At 56.8% G+C, this 23,557-nt stretch overlaps 1 protein-coding gene across 8 annotated transcripts in view; it reads left to right on the top strand.

Moving 5' to 3' along the window:
• The window catches only part of KCNQ4 (potassium voltage-gated channel subfamily Q member 4), a 52,956-nt gene that overhangs the window by 23,695 nt on the left and 5,704 nt on the right, over positions 1-23,557 (top strand). Inside the window, exons 1-11 of one of the 8 annotated variants that reach the window (XM_045064303.1) lie at positions 4,544-4,587; positions 5,970-6,060; positions 6,736-6,862; positions 7,091-7,266; positions 7,793-7,918; positions 8,328-8,438; positions 8,604-8,699; positions 11,621-11,709; positions 13,300-13,461; positions 20,219-20,439; positions 21,430-21,529. In XM_045064303.1, the coding sequence (XP_044920238.1) occupies positions 4,565-4,587; positions 5,970-6,060; positions 6,736-6,862; positions 7,091-7,266; positions 7,793-7,918; positions 8,328-8,438; positions 8,604-8,699; positions 11,621-11,709; positions 13,300-13,461; positions 20,219-20,439; positions 21,430-21,529 (1,322 nt within the window). In that variant the 5' untranslated portion in view covers positions 4,544-4,564. The other 7 variants (XM_045064301.1, XM_045064298.1, XM_045064299.1 and 4 more) reach the window with 7 other exon arrangements.

The following is a 23,557-nucleotide window of genomic DNA, read 5'->3' on the forward strand; positions in this document are numbered from 1 at the left end:
GCCCCAAGTCCGCATTTCCGGCTCTGGTCTCTCTCGTCACGCCCTTGAGTGTGTGTGCTGAGGCCCAAGACCCAAATGGAGCTCCTCGCCCCACTTGTCCCCCCAGCAGGGTCTCCTCTCTGCTCAGGCACCGCACCTTCATCCGCCTGGTGCCCACAGCAGAACTAGGAGGGTCATTCTCCTTCCTTGTCCCCATTTCCAGATCATTACTAAAGCCTACTTCCTGAAACCTCCATCCGTCCACTTCTCTTTGGTGCTGTCACCCTCGTCTCTCATCTGAGTTACTGTGGAACTTTCTATCTGCTTCCCCCTGATCAGTCTCACCCCCTCCGATCCCTGCTCCACACTACCCAAGTGGTAATTCTGAAACACTTATCACACCATGACTTTCCTTTCGTGACACTCTTCAACGGCGGAGTGTAGATGGCAAATAGCGTTTCTTAAGGGAACGTAGCTGAGAGGTCGGGAGGTAAACCCTTTTCTGCTGGGCGACCTCTGACTCACAGCCTCACCTCTTCAGCCTCCAAGCATCTCTCTCTCTCTTTGGGGTCATCCCCAGAGAATCTGGAACTGAGCTCCTGGCAGACCCTCTCCCTTCCACCCCTTTGCTGTGGCCATAAGTCTGAGGTCCCTCACCTTGTGTGCTAATGTCCCCCACCTCCTGTTGCAAACTCAGGCCCAGAGATTAGTATGGCTTCTGGGGTCCAGGTGGACTTGGGTTTAGATCCCTGCCTTATGACTTTGGACAATCTAGTATACTCTTCTTTTTTGTTGTTTTTCTTTTGTTTTCCTTTTAAATAACAGTTTTATTGAGCTCTAATCCACATACCATAAAGTACCCCCATACCACTCAGTGTTTTTTAGTATATTCCCAGAGTGGTGCGGTCATCACAGTCTGCCTTTCTGAGCCTGTGTTTTCTCAGTGATAAGCCCTTGGGTGATTATGGTACTGCTCTCACAGGGTGGTTGTGAGAAGTAATTTAAAAAAAAGCATGGAGAGGGCTCAGGCACAGTGTCTGACCAATAGGAAGCCTTCAGCCAGCAGGAGCAGTTTGGGGGTCACACGGTGAATTGGGGGGGGGAAGCTGATGTTGGCGTGAGACCCACAGTCCCCAGCAGCACCATTCTCGCTCCCCCTGTGCTGGGGCTGTCCCTGGAGTGATTTCAGGAAGGTATGGGGGTGGGGTGAGGCCTGGAAGACAATGATGGCTGTTGTTTAAAAAGCCAGGAGCTGGCTAATCCCTGAATCAGCCCCAAACTCAGCCAGCTGAGCCAGTGATTCTCAAAGTGTGGTTCCCGGAGGAGCAGCGTCAGTATCACCAGGGAACTCTGTAGACATCGGATTCTCAGGTCCCTCCTCATACTTACATTCTACGAACGAGGCCCAGAAGTCAGTATCTTGATAAGTGCTCTGGGGGATTCTCACACCAGCTGTAGTTTGAGAACCACGGATCTAAGCAAATTGTCTACCTGTTCAGTCCTTCAACCTCTTGTGGCCTTCCTGGGGGTGGTCATGGCGTGGGGGTAGAGGTGCAAAGGGGTCGTAAGGAGTCTCGAGCTAAGCCCAGCTGCGGAGAGTCAGGCAGGCAGCACCGGTGTATCCCAGCTCTGCCTCCTGGGTCGGGCAAGGGACAGCCCGGGCCCCGAACTGCAGCCAGATGTGATGGGCAGAGATGCTCCAGAAAGTGCACGTCAGTCTGACCTCTCTGTTGGGGCAATGACAGAGAGCTCAGGCCAGCCAGCAACTGTGTCCTATCTGTACTGGCAGAGACAGAGACATTGGGTCCCCAGAGGAGGCTGGAGACAATCCTTCGTCCTTGTTTGTTGCATGAATAACACCATATGCTGATTCTGACAGAGAGATCACACAGATTCACTGTGTGATTTGGAGCAAGTCTGTCTCTCCCTGGGCCCCCTTTCTTCATCTGGAAGATGGGGATAATGATTCAGGTGCCTGGGACACGAGATGTTCTCTATCACATTCAGTGTATCTGTTCCACTGCATTGAGTGAGCCTCTGGGGTGGAGAAACTCTCATCCCATATAGGAGCGCAGGGAACGTGAAGCTCAGGGAATTTTGAAACAGTGTCTATCACATGGAGCTGGTCAAGGTCAGAGACCTGCCTTCTCTTCCCTTCTCAGAGGGATGCCAGGGGCGTCCAATAGATCAGGAAGGGATGAGCTCAGAGCTTTGGGAGCCTTCTCAGTGGACACAAACTGGGGGCTTTGCTGACATGGTGTTTTAATGTTTGTGTCATGTGAAATTTCTGCTCTTCGTTTATATAGTCTATTAAAAAAAAAAAAAGTAAAGCAGAGCAAGGAAAGAGAGTGGGGATGGGGCCGCTGTTTTGGAGAGGGGGTGGTTGGGGAAAGCCTCTCCAAGGAAGTGATGTTTGAACAGAGACCTAGTTGCGTAAGAGAGCAGTAAACAGGTAGAGGAAGCAGCAAAGCCAATGCAAAGCCTGGAGGTGGACATGAGTTTGGTGTCCCAGGAAGGCCATGGAGCTCAGGATGGTTGGAGCACAGTAATGGAGAGGAGGGTCGCAGGCCTGCGAGGGGACGTGGGGACCAGAGCTTACAGGGCCTTCTTGCACACGCGGAGTGTAAGTTTTGCTCTCCAAATAGGAGGGGAAGTCAGGGGAGAGTTTTGAGGAGAGTGAGGATTTCCAGCTTTGCATTGTAGGAAGATCACCCCGGCTGCTATGAAGAGAGTGGGTCGCGGTTGGGCCACAGCAGAGGTGGGAGGCCAGGCGGAGGCGAGATGGTGGCGGCTTAGTCAGGGTGGTGAGCTGTGGAGTGTCCAGGGATTTATCCCGAAGGTAGAGCCAACAGGAATTGCTAAAGGACCAGAGCAGTGAGTGAGCAAAAGGAAGAACCCAAGGCACTCTTAGATAGTCGGCTTGAGCCCCTGGCTGGCAGGCGGTGTCATTCGTGGAGGTGGGGAGATGGGAGGGGAACGAGATCCGAGGGCAGGTCGAGTTTGGTTTTGAACATGTTCGGTTTGAGAGGCCACCAGACAGCTGAGAAAGAGATGCTGAGTGGACAGTTGGACGTGTGAGCTGGACTCCCGGGGGAGAGGCTGCCACACTCGGACACCTGCGAAATGGCAAAGGCTATTGTGGTAAAGAGGCGGGGACAGGATTAAAGGTGGCTCTGTCTCTGTATGTTTAAGGAAATGCATTCTAAAATTCCTGTTAGTTTGTTATCACCCCTGTTTATTTACTTTTAAAGACTTTATTTCTGTATTTGAGAAAAGAGTGCATGGGGGAGGAGAGGGGCAGAGGGAGAGGGAGAGGAGAGAATCTCAAGCGGGCTCCACGCCCAGCTCCATCCCTGGACCCTGAGGGTATGACCTGAGCTGGAACCAAGAGTTAGGAACTTTTTTTTTTTTTTAAGATTTTATTTATTTATTTGACAGACAGAGATCACAAGTAGGCAGAGAGAGAGAGAGGAGGAAGCAGGCTCCCCGCTGAGCAGAGAGCCCGATGTGGGGCTCGATCCCAGGACCCTGGGATCATGACCTGAGCCGAAGGCAGAGGCTTTAACCCACTGAACCACTCAGGCGCCCCTACCCCAGTTTATCCTTAAAAAAATATGAGGAAGTACAGATAAGGAAAAAAAACAAAAAAACCAAAACCAAAACCAAATCACTCTTAATTTTGCCACCAGAGACAAGTCCTGCTGACCTTGGTATGAATATTAAAAAATGTCTATATTTAAGGGGCGCCTGGGTGGCTCAGTTAAGTGTCTGCCTTTAGTTGAAATCATGATCCTGGGGTCCTGGGATCAAGTCCCACATTGGGCTCACTGCTCAGCAGGGAGTCTGAGTGTGCTTCTCTCTCTGCCTCTGTGCTCTCTCTCTCTCAAATAAATAAATAAGATCTAAAAAAAAATCTGTATTTTAAAAATAAGGATCCCATTGTCCTTCAGATTTGAAAATCTGCTTTTGTCATTTAACCCATTGTGATGTGTCCATTTTATAGATGTGTAACTAACTATTGACATGGAAAGAACAGTGTTGAGAAAAATAAATTTCTGGAAGCCCCAGCAGGAAGCCCTTAGTGTGGCCCACTAACCTGAGGACGTGAGGTCAGCTGAGCAGTGGGATGGAAGGATTTCCTTCCATCTGGGCTGGGGTGAGGGTCCATCAAGATTTGGCGGCAGCTCTTCCCAGGGGAGGGGGCTGGATGAAGACGACCTCAGCGGGGAGGCCTCAGTTCCTGAGCCTTGGGGTCAGGGGCAGTCCTCCTCCCTGGCGGATGTGGCTGCTGCATTTTTGTGGTTAATTATTGAACGTGAGGAGCTGGAGCTCTCCCCCTGCTCTCCCTGTGCCTTCTGTCTTTGCTGACTCAGCTCTTGCCTGGAACTGGCCAAGGAGGCCTCCTCCTCGCTCATTCATTCAAAACCCTTTACCGGCATCAGCATCGGCTACCTACCTCCTCTTCCCAGGGGCATGTGCTGGCTTGTAGCGCTAAGCCTGCCCTCCGAGCAGCCTGGGAGCCGCTGTGCAAGGAGGGGTGGAAGTCCTTCCCATGTCTGTCCTCCCATTGGCTCCCACTGGACAGATGTGCAGGCGGGCTCAGAGGAGGTAAGTGACTGTACAGGCTGGGCCAGGATTGGAACCCAAGCCTCTCTGACCCTGAGCCTGTGCCCCTGCCGCCGTGAAACGGGAGCACCAAGAAAGCCACGTGGACAGGGACTTGGGCCACATACATGCAGGCAAGCCCTGGGAAAGGGCGTTCTGCAGAGGGAACAGGGGTGCGGGGGTCCTGCCCACAGGCAGAGGGTGAGCACAGTCTCCGCAGGCCCCGAAGCGGGTGTTTGGGGCAGAATGCCGTGTCAGCAGTCCCAGGTGGGGCGACTCTGGGAACATCTGGGGAAGGCTGTGGGTCAGCTCACAAGGGATGTGTTTCCAGAGCAACTCATTCCCTCCGGAGTGTCTTCCAAAGGGCACGTGCGGTCGGGCACTTCCGTCTCTCACAGAGGAGCGCTTCCGCAAGTACAACTCGGTTTCTTTCTCTGCATCTGCAGCCGGTGCCCCTCAGCCTGGCCTGCCTTGCGCATTCATACTCTGTCCAAGGCTGACAGCCTCTCTCCTCATGCCCTTTCCCCCTCTTCCCAGCCCCCCGGGGGCTGTAACCTCATCTCTGTCCTGGACATACTGAGAGACCTTGGGTGAGTCCCTTACCCTCTCTGGGCCTCAGTTTCCTTATGTGTGCAGCTAGGCTTGAAGGAAGTGTTGGATGAGCTGGGTTATGAAGTTCTCCCCATTTCTAAACATCTCCTTCTGGACTTCCCTCTGCCCTCAGGGGAGCCGCAGGCCCTGAGGCCTGATTCCCCTCATCATACCCCATTCCCCTCTGCATCCTTCCCCTCTTCCCTGTCCTCCCGAGTCCCCTTTCCTTTCAGAGTTGTCTCCTTCTTTAATTCCTTAAGAGCCCACGAAGGCAGAAGCAGTTGTCCCCTTTCTGCAAATGAAGCGATGTTCCAGCCACCTTGGCGTTCATGGGAAGCAGGGACCCCTCCCTCGCCCACTGACCTTCCCTGGCCCCTCAGCTGACCTCTGGGCTACTTTTCTTCAGGCAGTCTTCAAACTGAGCCAGAGCCTGGGGCCACCCCTTGTGAGTGGCAGAGCCCACGGGCGCCTCCTGACCATGGGACCCTGAGCCAGTCTCTTTCCACCACCAGCCCGGACAGATGGGTCACCCACTTCTCTGAGCGGCAGCCAGCAGCGAGGGCAACTGAGAGGGTGGTCGGTGTCTGTGAGCTCCATAGCCCAGAGCCTAGGAACTTCTCCCGCTGGCATCTGGCACAGAACCACAACTCCAGGGAGCTCTGACTCTGATTCTGCTTTCCAGCTAATTCTTCCCAAATCATACATTTCGCCTCCCGCGACTCCACAGCCCCTTCCCCCACCCTTGACTGTCCTGTCCGTGCAGCAGTCTAACCCTCTCCCTGCTGCTGTTGCAGATTTTTGCTGGTCTTCAGCTGCCTGGTGCTGTCCGTGCTGTCCACTATTCAGGAGCACCAGGAACTTGCCAACGAATGTCTCCTCATCTTGGTGAGTGCCAGAGGCCAGGTTAGAGCGAGGCTGTGTAAGGCAGCCCCTTGGGGCTCAGGGTGGGGGGAGAGAGAGGCTTCTCATACTGTGGCTCACAGAGTGGCTTGCCTGTGGCGCTGTGCTGTCTTCCCTGAGCTGGTGGCTGCCCCTTTCTGGACTTCATGTCCTGCTTTCCAGCCAATGTTGAGGGACCTACTGCCACTAGGCCAGGGCTGCTGTTGGGCCCTGAGCAGAGGTGAGTAAGTCCCACTCCTTCTCAGGACCCAAACTGCTAACTCAACTCTTGGTGTGATTTCCCCCTCTCCTAACCCTAAACAGAAGCACCTTGGAAGTGGACAGCTGACACAGAGTCACCCCTTAGGTCACCCAGTCAGGGTTACTGAGTTACAGAGTCTGGGATAGCTGGGAGGAGGAGGGCAGGGCGAAGAGAAGAAAATCACACACAGCTGGTGCACAGGAAGTGCAAGACAGGCTTGGGCTGAAAGCCTGAGGAAGGGGCCATGTGCTTTCTGGAATTCTCCTCAGGTCCAGCCAGGTGTAGGAACGTCCAGGAGGGGTGGTCTGAGGATATCCTGGCCCCCCTCACCCAAGGGCTCTGGGCCGGGCCAGTACTGTGGGACCTGGGCCCTTGCTCCTAGGGAGAGGGGACCAGAACTCAGGTCCCTGGTCCCACAGGAATTCGTGATGATCGTGGTGTTTGGCCTGGAGTACATCATCCGCGTCTGGTCCGCGGGATGCTGCTGCCGCTACCGAGGATGGCAGGGCCGCTTCCGCTTTGCCAGAAAACCCTTCTGTGTCATCGGTGACAAGACCTGCTCCCCCACCCCCACGTGCTTGACCTCTGACCCCAAACCCTAGGGTTGACAACCTGACCCAGACCCTGGCTGCTGGCAGATTCCACGGACCCTCCCGATCACCGCCAACACCCCCACCCCGGCCCCAGAGTCCCCCACCCCCACTTGGGAGCCTGACCCCGGGGTGGCTTGGCTCCCCGGCAGGGCTGTGACCTCCCCCTCTCCCGCCCCTGCAGACTTCATCGTGTTCGTGGCCTCGGTGGCTGTCATCGCTGCGGGCACGCAGGGCAACATCTTCGCCACGTCCGCTCTGCGGAGCATGCGCTTCCTGCAGATCCTGCGCATGGTCCGCATGGACCGCCGAGGCGGCACCTGGAAGCTGCTGGGCTCCGTGGTCTACGCGCACAGCAAGGTGTGCAGTGGGGGAGGGGCAGGGCAGGGGAGGCTGGGGACCTGGTAGGGGCCCCCTTTCACAGGACGCATCTCTGAGGCCACTCCTGGGCTGGGTCCGGGGTCAGGGCTTGAGGGACCCACTTGGAAGCTTCTGGGTTTGGGGGTCAGGGCACACAACAGAGTGGGGACCTAGGGCTGGGTGTGTGGGGGGGGGTTGGAGCATAGGGGGTGCGGTGGGTCTGGGGACTGAGGTCTGAATGTGGAATCTGGAAGGTCAAGGGGGTGTACCCTGAGTTTTGGGGAGGGCTTCGCCCCCTTCGGGAAGCGGGGAAGGCTGAGGACGGTCTCCTAGAAGGGAGGAGCTGGGAAAGGAAAGCGGGCAGAGCCACACTCCGAGAGGTGGGGAATCTTTGTCCCCCATTCCAGAACACCCCTCTCAGGTCATTGTGGGACCCTCCCACCTGCCCACCTCTGCCAGGTGACTCACTTTCCCAGGCCCCTCCCCCTCAGCCCTCCTAACGTTGCCACCTTTGCTGCCCTCGCAGGAGCTGATCACCGCCTGGTACATCGGGTTCCTGGTGCTCATCTTCGCCTCCTTCCTGGTCTATCTGGCCGAGAAGGACGCCAACTCCGACTTCTCCTCCTACGCCGACTCGCTCTGGTGGGGGACGGTGCGTGTGGGTCTGTACAAGGGCTGCCCTTCTTCCCGAGACCCTCCCCTGTGTGACCACTGTCACTCTGACTCAGGGTTGAGCGAGCCTCTCAGCTAGGGCCGGGACCCCCTGTGACCAGCCCCTGTGTTAGCCTCCAACCTGCCCCAGGAGATCTGCTTGTGGTCCATCTAGTTCCCTATACCAAGCTCCTGCAACCTTCACCCTGACCAGCACAGGGCAGGGAAGGGAACTAGATGGACCACAAGCAGAGAAGGGAACAGCTCATCTATGCCCCTAACCAGCCCCTGTGGATGACCGTAAGGCACCTCCTCATGATCAGGCTTCCTCCTTCCCGTGCCCCAACAAGCTCTTGTGGGTGGCTCCTGAGACCAGCCCTGAGGAGTCTGTAAACTCTTCATGTCCCCAGATCACACTGACGACCATTGGCTATGGTGACAAGACACCTCACACATGGCTGGGCAGGGTCCTGGCTGCCGGCTTCGCCTTACTAGGCATCTCCTTCTTTGCCTTGCCTGCTGTGAGTCCCCCTGCACTTAGGATCTCCCAGCCTGGGGGAGAGGGATCTGGGGGCAGAGCCTGCTGCATGGATGGGGCGGGGAGAGCTCAGAGGGGCTGGGATGGAGAACTTCTCCTTGGGTTGTCCCCCTCTGCCCCATTCTCCCAACCATGCCTCTTCCCCTAGGGCATCCTGGGCTCTGGCTTTGCCCTGAAGGTGCAAGAGCAGCACCGTCAGAAGCACTTTGAGAAGAGGAGGATGCCTGCAGCCAACCTCATCCAGGTACGAGATGCCTGGGAAGCCCCTGGAATGAACTGGTGTGTCATCTCCTCTCTGCTGACCCAGGTGTCCCAGTTTCACAATTGTGACTCTACTTTGAAGCTCTGAGAGCAGATGTGACTTCTCTGGGGTCACATGCCAAGTCAGGGCTACAGATGCTAAGTGGGACTGTCAGAAGCTTCCCTTGTGCCACATGCCCAGTTCAGGCCTCATCAGAACTGCTCCCACTGTCCTGCTCCAGCCCCAGCTCAACATGGCCGGCAGTGGAGTGGGGCCTGGGGCCTCTTGTCCTGCCAGCCAAAGGCTGTGCAGTCATCAGTAAGCCTGCACTGCTCCCAACACCAATGCATTCCCCACTCACACAAATCAAGGTGGTAACTATAAACTGAGACAAACACCTTGAAAGAAAGAATAGTTCCCTGAAGAACATTTAATGGGGTGCTGGTCTGATCTGACCTTGCGAGGGAACTCTGGGATGATGACCCTGAGAAACTGATACATCAGTTGAGAGCTGGAAGACTGGTAGGAGTCAACTGGGTGAAGAGGTGAAGGTGGGTGGGGGAGCATTCAAAGTAAGGGAATAGTACGTGCAAAGGCCCTGTGGTAGAAGGGAGCTTGGTGTGTTTGGTGAACTGGAAGGCAGCTAGTGAGACTGGAACAGAAAGCTCAAAGTGTATATAGTGGAAAGGGTTGGGTCAGTGGGTGAGGCCTAGACCTGAGAGCCACACAGAGGAGTTTAACACTTTTCCCAAGAGCAGTGAGGAACCACTGACAGGTATGAAGTAGGTGGAATGGATGACATGATCAGATTTGTGTTTTGAAAAGAGCTGAATGGATTGGAGAGTGCTCCCAGTGTGTGTGGGAGATGTTATGAGGCTCTGGAAACCGGCTGGGCAAGGTGGGGTGCTGGACTGGCATCAGCAACAGTTGAGATGGGAAGAAGTGGGCAGATTCTGTATTTTTAGGAGGAGAAATCCGTGGCATCAGGAGTGAGGGAGAGGGTGAGGGAGGTGCATGGCGGGTGACTTCCCAGGTCTCTGGCTTGCCCAACTGCATGATTGATGGCCCTCCCCACTGGAGGGAGACCAGATTTGGGGCATGAGGAATGTGAGTTCAGCGGGAGCACAGAGAGCGTGCTTGGCCTCAGCCTCTGAGCGGCAGTGGTGAGGAGGCAGCTGCACATACGGGTCTGCAGCTAAGAGGAGGGGACTGTGTGGGAGCCATTGCACCTGGACAGCCATGAAGCCCAGGGCACGGATGAGCTCGCCCAGTATGGAGAGCAAAGACGGAGGAGGGAAGATGGTCCAGGACTGAGCTTTTAGGAACCTCATTGCTTTTAGGAATGCTTTTAGGAAGCATTCAGTGACGGGGCACTCTGAGCTGAGCCAGTCAAGGAGACAGAGGAGCGAATAGAAGGGTGGGAAGAAAACCAGAAAACCAGGCATGTGTGGTCTCAGTTTCCCCCACGGCTCTGAGATCTTTTGATAGGGCATGGGGTGGGAGGGAGGCAGGGCTCCAATTTGGGGTGCCTCTGTGACTCAGCCCTGGCTTCTCTCTAGTCACAGTGTGTGTGAGAGCAGCCCCTAGGGGAAGTAGTTCAGGGAACACTGGCATATCCCACCTTGGCCTGCTCCCAGCATGCCCCCCCCCCACACCCTGATCCACGTCTGACTCAGCCCCCCTCCCCTTATCTCTCCTCCCCAGGCTGGAATCTCCTCCCCATCCCTGCTATCTCCAGCCACTAGCCCAGCCTTTCCTTCTCAGCATCCCTTGAGGCACAATGGCCATCGTCCCCTGGGAGCTGGCCTTCCAAGGGGGCATTGTAGGGCCAGGCGGCTGGCACTGTCCATGCCATGAGACAGCTGGTATTGTGGTGCCCATAATTAATGAGACAGCTCTGGCAGCTGCTCCCCAGCTCAAGCCAGGGGACTAGGCAAGCAGGAAGTAAAAATATTCCTGTCCTAGGAGGGTGCCTGGCCAGTGAGGTCAGCAGTGGGTCATCCTTAAGGACAAGAGGAACCCAAAGAAGGGGGGCCTCCAGGGTTCAGTTAGGCTTTGTCCGTGCCTCCCTGCCCTCCCTAATCACTGCACTCAGAGTCCCTCCTTGGTTCGTCTTCTTACCTGGAGGGAGAGGGACAGTCCTTCCTCTGGTCCACCCCTCATCTCTCCTGCTGCAGAGGAAATCCTGCAAGATGCCGGATTTCCCCGGATGCTGAGGGGTTGGCAGCTGATGCTCTTCCCTGCCCTCTTCAACCCTGTGGGCAGTGACAGGCAGCTGGGAATGATGAGGTAGGTTTATTCATAGTGGAAAGAATGCACTCAGTGAAGTATCTATTCCCCATACCTTTGCAGAGCTCCTACCACGCACCAAAGGGCACAGTGGTGACCAAGACACAGCTTAGAGTCTAGCGGCAGAGAAGGACACTGCTCAGACACACGATGAGTAGCTCCTTCCTAGCTGTGGCACTGCAGATGACAGGAGTGTTGAACAGGGGAGCCCAGTATATGGCGCTTTCTGTGGGCCAGGCACCGTGCTTGGCACTTAACAGACATTTGCCCTTTGCACCATCACATCAGGCTGGTAAAGTAGCACTGTACCCAGTTCACAGATGAGGCCAGAGGGGCTCTGCAGCTTTATTGCATGTGCCCCCGCTAATAAAGGACAAAGCTGGGACCGGAAGCCACGCCTGCCTGATGACAGAGCCCGGCTCTTACCTTAGACCCCTGGCTCCGACGCCGACCCGCTTGCTACCTTGAGGAAGTCCTTTCTCTCGAGGCCTCTGTTTCTGTCTGGCCCTGCCTGCGGCGATGGAATTGGAACTGGCCTCTTGCTCCGGGTCTCCTTCCGCTGACCCAAGGACTGGTTCCTCTGAGGGCAGAGAGCCTTCGCTGATGCCTTGTCCCCACTTTCCCTCATGCGACAGGCTGCGTGGCGTTTGTACTCCACCGACACGAGCCGGGCCTACCTGACGGCCACCTGGTACTACTATGACAGTATCCTCCCATCCTTCAGGTAGGCCCTGCTGCGGGGGGACATGGGTGGGGGGCAGTCCCCTGGAGGACAAGTGGTTGGGACTTGGCCCTGGAGTGTGGGAGAGAGGGGACATCTCAGCAAATCCCGTGTAATGCACAGCCCAGAGCGTCTTCTCCCCCACGTCCGCTCTGCCCCAGGAAGGTCGTGGATGCTGGTGCGGGGTGGAGCCCTGCCTTCCCCCCCACCAGCTGCACCCCGGGCTCTGGAGCGCTGGCAGTCTGCATGCTAGCCCGCGGTGCCACCCTGTAGGGTGGCTGTCATCTCGTCTCCCCTCTTTCTGAGCCGAGGGTCGCGTTAGCCCCTGCCGGCCTGGCAAACTGTGGCTCGGGAGAGAACACACGGTACGGGCAAGAATGTACACGCCAGAGTTGGGGGCAGGGGCCCAGCCCAGCACCCTGGAGTGTGAATAGGCCCCTACTTTTCTGGGCCTTAGGGCCCAGAAGCGGGTTCATCCTTCTCACTCAGGTCTGGGTCAGGGTCCTCCTGGGGGTGGCTGCATGCGGAAGTTAACTAATAACCATCTCCAAGGTCCATGTGGTCAGGTGCCTGGCCAGGCCCTTGGGCAGGGATGAAGACCGCAGAGCATGGCTGGGAACCACGGGCAGGCAGGGAACCAAGCCCGAGGCGGGGCTGGGCCGGGCTGCTGTGCTCAGAGCTTCCGTGGGGGCCTTTTCCCTGGTTAGATCTCCAAGAGCAGTTGTGTGATCCTGCTCTCCCTTCCACCTAGCTCCCCCTCCCGGGTCCCTCCCAAAAGCCCCCACCTCAGAGATAGGTGTGGTGTTTGGTTTGGAAGGAGCCTCCCTTTCCGGTGGCGTGGGGGTAGTCTAAGGACTCAAGGCCAGGCGTTGGGGACTGGGGCAGGGGCTGGTGCATGTGAGGGGGAGGGAAGATTGGGGGTCATATTGGATCCTCTGGTAAGAAGGACAGAGCTTGGTTTAGAGATTCTAGGCCCATGGGCCTTCACCTCCTTGGAGCTCAGCTTCCTTGTGCATATAGTGGGAGACAGAGGGGAGATAGAGTCCTTCGGTTACGGAAACAGGAAGTGGCCTGGAGAGTAAGAAGCTGAGCCCCAAGTCTAGTCTCCCAAGAACCCAGTGGCAGGAGTGGGTGCTAGAAGAGTGGGAAGCTGACCTAGATACCCTATCAAATCTCTCTCCTGCGCCTTGGTTTCCCCCCTAAAATCCAGTCAAGTCTGGAGGGGGAGGATTTCAGGGTGGCTGCTGGCCCCCAGGGAGGGACAGCTCCATGTCTAGGCACTCCACTTGATGAGCAGAGAGTAGGTTAAATTCAAGCTCCCACTTGCCGCCTTCTGAGGATGCCCTCAACTTGTGTCCAACCTGCACAACTGTACTCAGCAGTCCTGAGGATTTCCCAGGAACTGAGTGCAGAAAGAGAGGGAGGAAGGTTAGTCTCCCCCACCCCCCACCCTGCTGGTTCTTGGCTTCGGGTGTCTGCTGAGCACCTCTAGAGGCAGAGCCTGGCAGGATCTGAGCACCAGAGCTCCATGCCCACCAGGTGAGCAGGCGGTGCCAGGGCCCTGCCTGCTGCTGATGGCGCCCTCTCCTGCAGAGAGCTGGCCCTCTTGTTTGAGCACGTGCAACGGGCCCGCAACGGGGGCCTACGGCCCCTGGAGGTGCGGCGGGCGCCGGTACCTGATGGAGCGCCCTCCCGTTACCCGCCCGTTGCCACCTGCCACCGGCCGGGCAGCGCCTCCTTCTGCCCTGGGGAAAGGTAGGGGCCCCCTGGGGCCACCACCTCCTCTTGCTTCTCCTTCTCCTCTTCCATTCTTTGTCTCACCCTCTCTCAGACCTGCGTGCCGCCACCATGTGGGTGTCTGGGCCTGTTCTGTGGACTCCCAGGCGTTGTCATGAGGCCTGGGCAGTTGTCGTTGGATGGCCTGAGAGGTACAGACTGAAAGCCTTCCTGGAGAGGCCAGGCTGGACTCACCCGCTTGCCACCTGGGGCGCTAAGGGTCTGAGCGGGGGAGATATCCGCACCGTCCCTTCCCGGCACCTCCTCCACTCATTCCATTTGTCCTCTTTCTTTCTCTGTTTCCACATCCCCTCACTCTCCCAACCCTGCACCCCCATCCCTCCCGGGCAGCTGGAGAGAGGAGGAGGCCGCTGGCCACAGGTGCTTACGGCTCAGGTAATCGTGGGCACCATTCTGGGGCGTGAGGGCCGGGAACCCCCTCCCCCAGCATGTTCCTCTAGAAGGGGCTCGCCACTGAACTTGCCTCCTGGGAATGAGACGCCAGCTGGAGAGAGAGCTCTGTGACTAAGAACCGCTGTAGGACCTACATAAACTCAGCCAATGACTAATGCTCTTGTCTTGTGTAATCCTTGTCCACAGCTTGGCTAATCCCAGAGGGTCCTCTTGGGATTCTCGCACAATGCCTTTCTTCCTTACTGAGGGACATTTTGCTGCTCCTAACAGTCTTTTTCCCCTTGACCTGTCTCTCCTGGAGCTCTTGCATCTTGAAAGAAGAAGAAAGAACAATGGTTCCCCCCACATAAATGTTCAAAGTAGTGGAATTTCAGGCATTTTTGGAGAAGGGAAGCTCACTGACTCACAGTATGGGAAGAGGGCTGTTTCTATAAAGGTATAGCTTTGAGGTCAAGGACTCAGTTTCCCCTCATTCCTCCCTTGCCCCCTCTCCATCTCTTTGTTTTTCTCATCTTCACACATCATCCCTGAGCAGCCAGGTAGACATCTGGGCCTTAAGCCTCAGGTGCAATTCTGAGCCCTGGGCCCAGAACAGGGGAGGGGAGGAGAGGCCAGCCACGCTGCAGTGGGAAGGAGGCAGTGTGGTGAAAGCTGGCCTCTGACACCTGAGGCTGGGTGTCCTTGAGAAAGTTACGGAGTCCCTCTGGGCCTCTGGGTCCTAGGCAGAATATCAGCAGTATTTAGGCTGATCAGGGGCTCTGGGTTCTCCAGGCTGCAAAGGCCTGGGGAATGGAGTGGAGGGGGGTGCCGTGGTGAGGGGTTGGTGCAGAGGATGCTGGGAACAGCATTTCTTCCCTGTGCTTGGTGAGGCCATCTCCAGCCAGGAGCTGAACAGAAGCAGGGAGACAGGGTGGTCCCTCCAGGTGAGGGGCTGAAGGGGGGAAGCATGATTGGGCAGGCCAGGCTGGGAACTTCCTGGAAGAGAGTCCATGGTATGGCCCCGGGGTTGGATTCTCTGTCCCTGCCTGCAGGCCCTTCAGTGTTACACCCCCCTCCCTTCAAAAGTCCTCCCCCACCCCCAGCCACAGCTTTTATTTGAGCAACCTTGCCCAGGGCCTGGGCCCATGCTCTCTGGAGATTCCGGTCTGCTCTGGTCTCACCTGGCCTGGATAGGAAGGTACTGAAAAACGAGACAAACCTGGAGCCCAGCCCATTTCCTATCCATAACTGCTCCGGGGCAGTGGGTCCCCAAAGCCTAGGACCAGATGACTGCCAAGGGCTTGGCATTCACTAACCCCCACCCTTGTGTCCGTCTGCCCTGCAGTGTCTGTGTGGCCGGGGCTCATGGTGATGGTGGTGAAGTGTCCCTTCTTCCCAGGCACCCCAGGAGTTGGAGCTGTGACTTCTAGGACATTAGTTACCAGGCTCAGGCCAAATGGCCATATCCTTACTCTCGGCTCTCTGGGTCCTATGGGGTGGGGGCTCCGAACAGGACTCCCCCCGCAAATCCACACCCACGAACACATACACACTTCCCCTGGTTGGCTACACCCTTAGTGGTGCGTGCGGATGGACCCAGGCTGAGCGCGCTCCCGGGACTACGAGCAGCAGGACTTCCTGGGGGATGGCATTGCCAAGGCCGGCACTGCCCCTCTTTGGGGTTATTCCATGAGGCGCTAAGATGATGTTTCTCAAGGCTTGGTCCACTGACTTCGTGCATCAGCATCTGCGGGGTGTTCGTTCCAAAATGCAGATACCTGGACCTCTCCCCAAGCCCACAGAATGAGACTCTCTGGAGGAGAGGCACAGAACTCTGCATCTTTAACGTGCTGCCCTGAAGATCCTAATGCAAATCTTGAGAAGGTCTGACTTCTGGGGATGTGGGCTGGAGGGTGATTTGGGTAGGGGTTCTTCTCTCCCAGCAGCCGCAGGAAGCCAGCCCCATCCCGGCAGCTCCCCACGCTCTGCCCGCCTGCCCCCTTCCCACTAACCTCTGTTTGTGTCTTGTTCTCAACTTCCAGCCAGATGTTTAGTAATAAACGGAGTTTCTTTCGGATCCACGCCAGCTGGAGACCGAGGTACCCCCTCGCCTGCTCCTCCTGTCCCCACTCCTCCTTGCCCCACCCAGTTTGGGGGCTGGAGAGGGGGACAGGATAGGCCAAGGACAAGGTGCATGTGCCTGCCGCCTGCCGTCTGCCTTGGGGCCCTGACGAGCCTCATACCTTCCTGGGGATGCCCCTGCCAGGTCGGGAGGCATGGGCCTGGTGCCCGCTCTGCCAGGAGGGACATCTGTAGGAGACTCGGGATGAGTTCTGGCTCTGCCGCTGACCTGCTGTGTGATCTGGGTCACGATGCTTCCCTTCTCTGGACCTCATTTTCCCATCTGTGGAATGGGCAGATTGAACTAGAGGCTCTCTGAGGGTCCTTCCCACTCTGACTTTTGCCCAGCCTTGGGCTTAGCTTCCTGGCTTCCCACTGCCCCCTCCTCCTCCAACCAGGGACCTAGCCGATGCATGAAGGAGCTGGGATTGGCCCTCTTTCGCTAACTGTAGAGCCCAGCTCAGATAGCTGCATCGCCACCACGTTCCAGGCCCAGTGCTAGGGACACTGGGATGAATGAAAAAGATGGCGCCTGGTGACTTGCCAAGAGCGAGTGCTGTTCAGTGTGATGACTGCAGTGAAGGGGGGAGGCAGAGGGGTTACGGAGCCAGGGTCAGGCCCTTCACCTAGAAGAGGCCCGAAAAGGAGTGGACGTGAGGAAGGGCATCCCAGGCCAAGGAAGCAGCATGCATCACGGTGCATCACGGTGAGGAGGCAAGAGAGGGCACAGCCACGGGAAAGGAGCAGGCAGCCCAGCATGGGCAGATCAGAGAGTGTGGGGTCAAGAGTGAAGTTGGGGGCAGAGCTGGGGTTCCCGAAGAACCCCAAAGCCTCATATGAGTGCCAGCCTCTAGGCCCTGCCTGGCAGTCTGGGCTCCTTGAGTCTTGGGTTGCCCAAAAATGCTTTTAGAGCCTTGTGGGTTGAGGGGCCCATAAGTACATGGGTGACAGAGCTCTTAGAGGCTCATCCAAGAGGCAGTGCTTCTTAGGAGCTAGTGTTCTGGAAACAACCTGGCCACTGTTTGCTAGCCACCCTAAGCGCCAGGGTCCTCCGTTTCCTCAGATGCAACACATGGATGGTAATGGCGTCTGCTTAGCTCAAAAGGTGCCTGGCTCATAGGGGGTGCTGTGTAAATGGTCGGCCTTGTTCAGTGCGGTATGCTGAACAGTCAAGGTCTTATTTTTAAAAATAGCTTGGAAACCTGGGCTGAAGGAAATGAGGACACACCTGAAGGGTTAAGCCAAGAGTCTCTGGGTTAGACCTGCCCCTTTGCCAGATGATTTGAGCTGTGTGGGCTTGATGGGCAGGAAGGGCAAGGCAGGGGCAGAAGGGCCAGTGATGAGACTGCATCCACAGTCCTGAAGAGAGGGGCTGTACACAGCATCGGAAGGGGTAGGCTGCCTCGTCTCCCCATGCACTTGGCCTTTGGTAGCGGATGGAATCCTTAAAGTCATTTCTTGTGGATGTGAGCACAGGGCTTGACCGAGTAGGGCAGTTAGAGGGCAGCTTGTGTCCAGAGCTTACCCTCTGTCACAGAGTAGCCTCAGCTAAGCCTAGCCCATCTGTGTCCCAGGCACGAACAATCCCTTAGACCCGTTTCTCAGTCTCAGCCCCAAGCAAGTCCGGTTTTGGAGAACTCTTCATTGGTTGGGATGCGGGGGCGGGGGGCTGTCACATGCATTATTTAGCATCGTTTAGCAGCTTCCCTGGCCTTGGCCCACCCTCCCATGTGACAACCAAAAATGTTTCCAGACATTGCCACAAGCTCCCTAATGAGCAAAATTGCCGTGCATGGAGAACCACTACCCTAGACGCTGATCGCTAGTTCCGGAGAAAGAACAGTGTCTGAAGTCAGAAAAAGCTGGGCGCTGATCCTTGCTGGATCCAGAGTGGCTCTGGGACTTTGGGCAGGTCACTTTCCCTCCTTCCCAGGCTGCAAACTAGGGACGGTAAATGTGGAGTCCACCCCACAAAGCGGCCGAGAGAGAGCTGCAAGGGCCAAGGCTGGTCAGATAGGACCGTGCGTGCGCTGCAGAGCCCGGGACGGGAAGGAGCTCTTCCGACGTCCACTGCGTGCCCGGTTTCTTTCCATTTTGTTTGAGCTTTTAGGCTCCAGAGAGGCTGACGTGAACCATTTCCTGGGCCTTGCCCTAGGAGCTAGAATCCAGGGTCACTCCTGGGAAAACAGTGCCTTTTCACATTGAAGAGGAACCCAGGGCCTCTGGCTGGCTGGAAAGTTACAGAACCCCACAAACCAGGCTGGAAGCTCCTTCAACCATCACAGAATCAGAGCTGGAAAGGGACCTTTCAAGGCCTCTAGTGCAAGCCTCCAGACCCCTTCTTCCCTAAGTCCTGCTGAGAGCAAGCTTAGTCTTGCTTACACACTTCTCATGACAAGAAGGTCACCCCCTTCCCCCAGAACGTCTTTGGAGTGATGTGCTGGGCGCAGAGATCCGGAGGGCCAGGCCCTTGTCTATGTGTCAGGGCCTTCTCCACCCCCCTCTTGCTCTCCCCCTTGGAGGAATGGAGGACAGAGAGAGGGGTTGCACGGGCCGGGCGGGTGGGGGGTGCTTGCCAGCATGAGTAGAGCCCGAAGGAATGGCTCTGCAGAGGAAAGTTTGGGAGAGCCAACCTCAAACTTTGGTTGGAATCTCTGGGATGTGTTGAGGGGATCCTGGGCCAGCAAAGAGCATGCTGGATTGTGGGGCTGCCTAGTCCTTTCCTTCTGATATCCGCAGGGCCCCAATCCATGACCTATATCCTCTCCCTTCTAGAAGGGCAGAGGCCCCTACTTCTAAGGATGGCCCTACATCCTGGCTGCCTTCCCGAAGGTGCCCCTGGTTTCGAGATCTTCCTCAGCACCTTGGCTCTGTACCCTGTACCCCATGCCCAGGGCATGGGGAACCCTAGCTCCCACCCAGTCCTGAAACCAGAATCTGTCCTCTGGTCAACTCTTGACCTGAAAGTCCCTGACAGTAGGTGACACAGTCTCCTCCCCCAATCTGTGCCTCATCTCAGGCCTCCTCTAAGACTGGCTGGTGCTCTCCTGAGCCAGGACCCTTGGACATTTGGGGTGGAATGGTCCCAGCCTGTCTGTAAGCCACAGCAGGGAGGCAGGGGTGACACCCCAGGGCACGGGATGGGGGACATTTGCATAGGTCCTACTCAGTGAGAAGATGGTCCTTGAAACCCTTGGACACAGAGTTACTCTACCAGGTATTGGCTAACTAGGGCCTGTCCTGGGGAACCTGGGGCCTCCCCAAGGGGTGTGAGGAAGGAAATCTGAGCACACCCACAGACACACACATGTGTGTTCCTGCGCACACAGACATGTGTAGGTGATGCCGAAATGGGGGTTTGTTAGACAGTGGGGTTTGAGGAGCTGGGAGGGTCAGGATCTGTCCAGGTAGGTTGAACTCAGGCAGGGGAGACCGCAGAAGAACGGGTTAAGACGTTCACTGGGAGGGAGGGCACCAGACATGTCTGGGGCATATATGTGGGCCGAGCAGGTAGACCCACAAGGGCAAGGCCCTCTGCAGCGAGCATGTTGCACCCCCGGCGGCCCTGTTTATGCGGCAAAACTGGACCAGGTCCTAAAGACCGGGCCTGACTGACCAATGTGGGACCAAAGAGCTCCAGCAGGAAAGGAGGAAAATATACACTGAAACATATAGACACATTGGGACCTGGGTACCTGTCACAAGTGTGCAGGCACACACACACACACACACACACACACACACCATCAACTCCGCACAGCCTGCCTCTGTGTACCTGGAGGCCATTCTCAGTGTGTGTGGCCAGGCGAGCCTCTCCATCCCTCGGCAGCCTGTATGTGCCCAAAGGGGTGGCCACTTCCACCCACCCACCTGAGCCAGGCCCAGCTCTCCCATCCTCCTGTCTGTCTCTGACTCCCTTCTTGGGTCTCTCTCGCTCCTTCCGCTCTGACATCTGTCTCTTGTGCACCCCTTATCTGTCTGTGCGATGAGGGGTGGGAGATGGGGGTAGGGAGGGAATCTGCTCAGACTGACCTGGCATCAGCTTCCCGTAGGGGTCACGGTCCCCCTCGCCACACCCTTGTTCCATTCCAGGAAGTCTCCACTTGGTGGAGAATCAAAACCCAGTAGCTACCCCAAGTCCTAAGCCAGCTATGTCCCCACGCACACCTGTCCCCAGCTCCCGCTGACTTGGCTCTCTCCCCCACCCGACGTGCCCTGCCAGCAGCCGGATGGGCATCAAGGACCGCATCCGCATGGGCAGCTCCCAGCGATGGACAGGCCCCTCCAAGCAGCACCTGGCCCCTCCGCCGATGCCCACCTCCCCAAGCAGCGAGCAGGTGGGCGAGGCCTCCAGCCCCACCAAGGTACAGAAGAGCTGGAGCTTCAATGATCGCACCCGCTTCCGGGCCTCCCTGAGACTCAAACCCCGCACCTCTGCTGAGGGTGAGCCCCTGGGGGCCTGGGGCCCAGGACCTACCTGTTGTGAAGTGGGGGGTGTAGGGCAGGGACAGAGTCTGGGCTAGTGGTAGAAAGCCGGGTCTAGTCCCAGCTCTATACCTGATGGACCACCTTGGGGACTCATCTCCTGGTCTGTGAATTGGGCATCACAACACCTGCTTTGCTGGGCTCCAGACTGTTCAAGAATCAAATGAGAATGCAGAGTGTGGCACTCGGTAGCGGGTAAGAGTGCAGGCTTTGGAGCCAGGTTGCTGGGGTTGAATCCTGGCTTTGCCATTTATTGGAAGGTTACAGAATCCCATAGACCAGTCTTTGCGAGATGTTGGCCTATGGGAGTCTGGGCATGGCTGGTGCCCAGGGCCTCCTCTTCCCTACCCCAGAAGCTGCCTGGTCTTCCACCCTCTCTTTCCTCAAGGACAGCATCCCCTCTCCGTGCAGTGCGCCAGCCTGGGAGAAGCATTTCTCTCCCCCGGAGACAGAAGGATGTGCTCCCAGGGCCTTTCCCAGCATCAGAGTTGGGCATGGGAGCCAGCCCCTGGATCTTCCTTCCCTCTCAGCTGGAGGATAAGACTGTGTGTGTGATTATGTGCAGAGGCCTCAGGTCCCTTTTCTTGGAGGCTCACTGTCCTGGTGGGACCTGTGGGGCTTCCTCCAGGGCTGTGTACTTTGTATAATTTGCTGCAGGCCAAATCAGATGTGCCCCAAAGATGCACTCCCACTTACCTGGCCACCAGGCAGATTCTTAGCCTGACTGGCCAGAGGGCAGATGGGTGTGCAGGAAACCAGGATTTTCCACCCTGGGTAAAGGCAGCCAGGGAGGCAGGAGCCTGGTCTACTTTGTGCCCCCAGGAAGGTTCTGGACCCTTTCTGAGCATCCGTCTCTGGATCGGTATCTCTAAGGGTGGTTCGGCAGGTGGGGGGGGGGTTGGGAGTGGCTCATTCTGCTGCCACTACCTGGGCCCCCTGACTTTCTAGAGGGCCCCTCGGAGGAAGTGGCAGAAGAGAAAAGCTACCAGTGTGAGCTCACAGTGGATGACGTCATGCCCGCTGTGAAGACGGTCATCCGCTCCGTCAGGTGAGTCTGAGGCCTGAGGTGCCCCCCCACAACAGTTCGTCTGCCACCCATTGCTGCTCCCCATCTGGGGCTGCCCTGCTGGCTAGGCCTGGCCTAGCTCCCAGGCAGGCCAGCTGCTGCCCGCCTGGCACCCTTGGCTGAGCTGGCTGGCGGGGACCCTGGAGTGTGGGTGGGGTGGGAGGTGGCATATGGCTCCCAGCAGGGTTTGCTCATCCTCTTCACGTCTGGAGGGCTGCCCACCACAGTCCCTCTCCTCCACCCGCAGTGTCCTCTCTGCATCTCTCCCCACCTCCCCCCTAGCCGGGCGCCTGCCTCTCCCTGCGTCTGTCCTGTGTGCTCTTTCCCTCCAACTCTGTGTCTCGGTTTCATCCTCCTTTTGCTTCTGTGTCTCCAAGTTTCTCTCTCTCCTTGGGTGTCTTGACCTCAGCTTGTCTGTCTCCCTCAGGACTTCCTCTAGAGCGGTGCTTTTCAAACCACAGGTCACAACAGTTTGAAATCAACTTAGTGAAATCAATGTAGTGGGCCACGGTCAGCATTTAACAACAAGAAGAAGGAATAGAAAAGAAAATAGCAGAGCGCACTCCCTCATAGGAAGGGCAAATAATGTTGATGAAACCTACATTTCAGTTGTGTGTGTGTGTGTGTGTGTGTGTGTGTGTGTGTGTGTACTGGTCTCTGATATGAAATGTATTTTTTTTTTTTTAAGATTTGTTTATTTGAGAGAGAGAGAGAAAAAGAGAGCGAGCACAAGCAGGGGGAGGGGCTGAGGGAGAGGGAGAGAGAGAATCCCAAGCAAACACTGAGTATGTGGAGTCCAAAGACTGCGGGGCTGGATCCCACGATCCATGAGATCATGACCTGAGCCAAAATCAAGAGTCGGGTGTTTAACGGACTGAGCCACCCAGGTGCCCCGTAAAATGTATTTCTTATGGTGGGTCTTGGTCAAATGAGTTTGCAAGTCCCATCCTGCTGGCTCTACTGGCTGTCTCCCTGCCTTGACAAGAGTGGGCCAGAGTCTCCTGAGCCCTTTGGTCATGGCTCTGGCCCCCAAGCTTATTGGCGTGGATTCTTGGCCTAGACTCTGTCTCTGGCCTGCAGCTCTAGCTACAGAAACCTCGGGGTAACCCGAGGCCTTCCAGGCTCGCCTCCTCTCCTCTCTGTCTGATGCATCTACCCACAAGCCTCTTTGTTTTGTGTTCCTTGTAAGATCAGAGTCAGCTGGGCCGCTCTCTGCTCCCCAGAGAGTTTGAGGCCTCTCCCCACCCCCTTTTTACACATGTTGTCTCTCTCCTCCAAGCGACCAGCTTCTGGAACACATCGCCTGAGCCGCCACATGGCCCAGGTCAGGTCTCCTTGGCCGCCCCATGGACCCTTTACCCCCAGCATGCCCCAGACCTGCTCTTCCTCCCCTGTTCCCACTTCAGCCTGTGGCACCACCACCCACCCCATTGCCTAAGCCATGGGAATTATTCTGGACCCAGACTCAGAACCCTGGAAGTCCCTTTTAGTCCTGAATTGCTCCCAGCTGCCCACTCCCAGATCAGGCCCTGCCCCTGGGTCTGGTTTTCCTGCCCAAGACTCTGGCCTCTGAGCATTGCCCATGCAGGCAGGCAGAGAGTCATCATGCTAATGCAGAGGAAACCCTTCCCCACCACCCCTGCCGCCCACTAACTAATCTCTGTCAGAGATTTGGGGCTCTTCCGAGTGCCTCCTCCGCCTGCCCACCAGTGGCCTTTCCAAGGTCAATCTCTTTCTCTTCTTATATGCCGCCCTACCTCCCCTGGCGGCTCAATCCCTCGACTGCACATTCTGGCCTGGCAACTTGGAACGGAATCTCACTCTCATGCCTCCATGTCTGTCTGTGTCCAGAAAGCCTCTTTTCATCCCCGCCCCCCTTGCCTTTGGGACTGGAATGTACCACTCTCCAGACTTGCCCTCTGACCTCCCCAGCTGAGAGCCCCTTTCTCATCATCCCAGACCACTGTCTCCATTCCTTGACATGGCCCTCGTCACCCCATAATTGTGTGT

This window comes from Mustela putorius, unplaced genomic scaffold (assembly GCF_011764305.1).
Source record: "Mustela putorius furo isolate JIRA1106 unplaced genomic scaffold, ASM1176430v1.1 tig00003853_pilon_pilon_pilon, whole genome shotgun sequence".
NCBI lineage: Eukaryota > Metazoa > Chordata > Mammalia > Carnivora > Mustelidae > Mustela > Mustela putorius.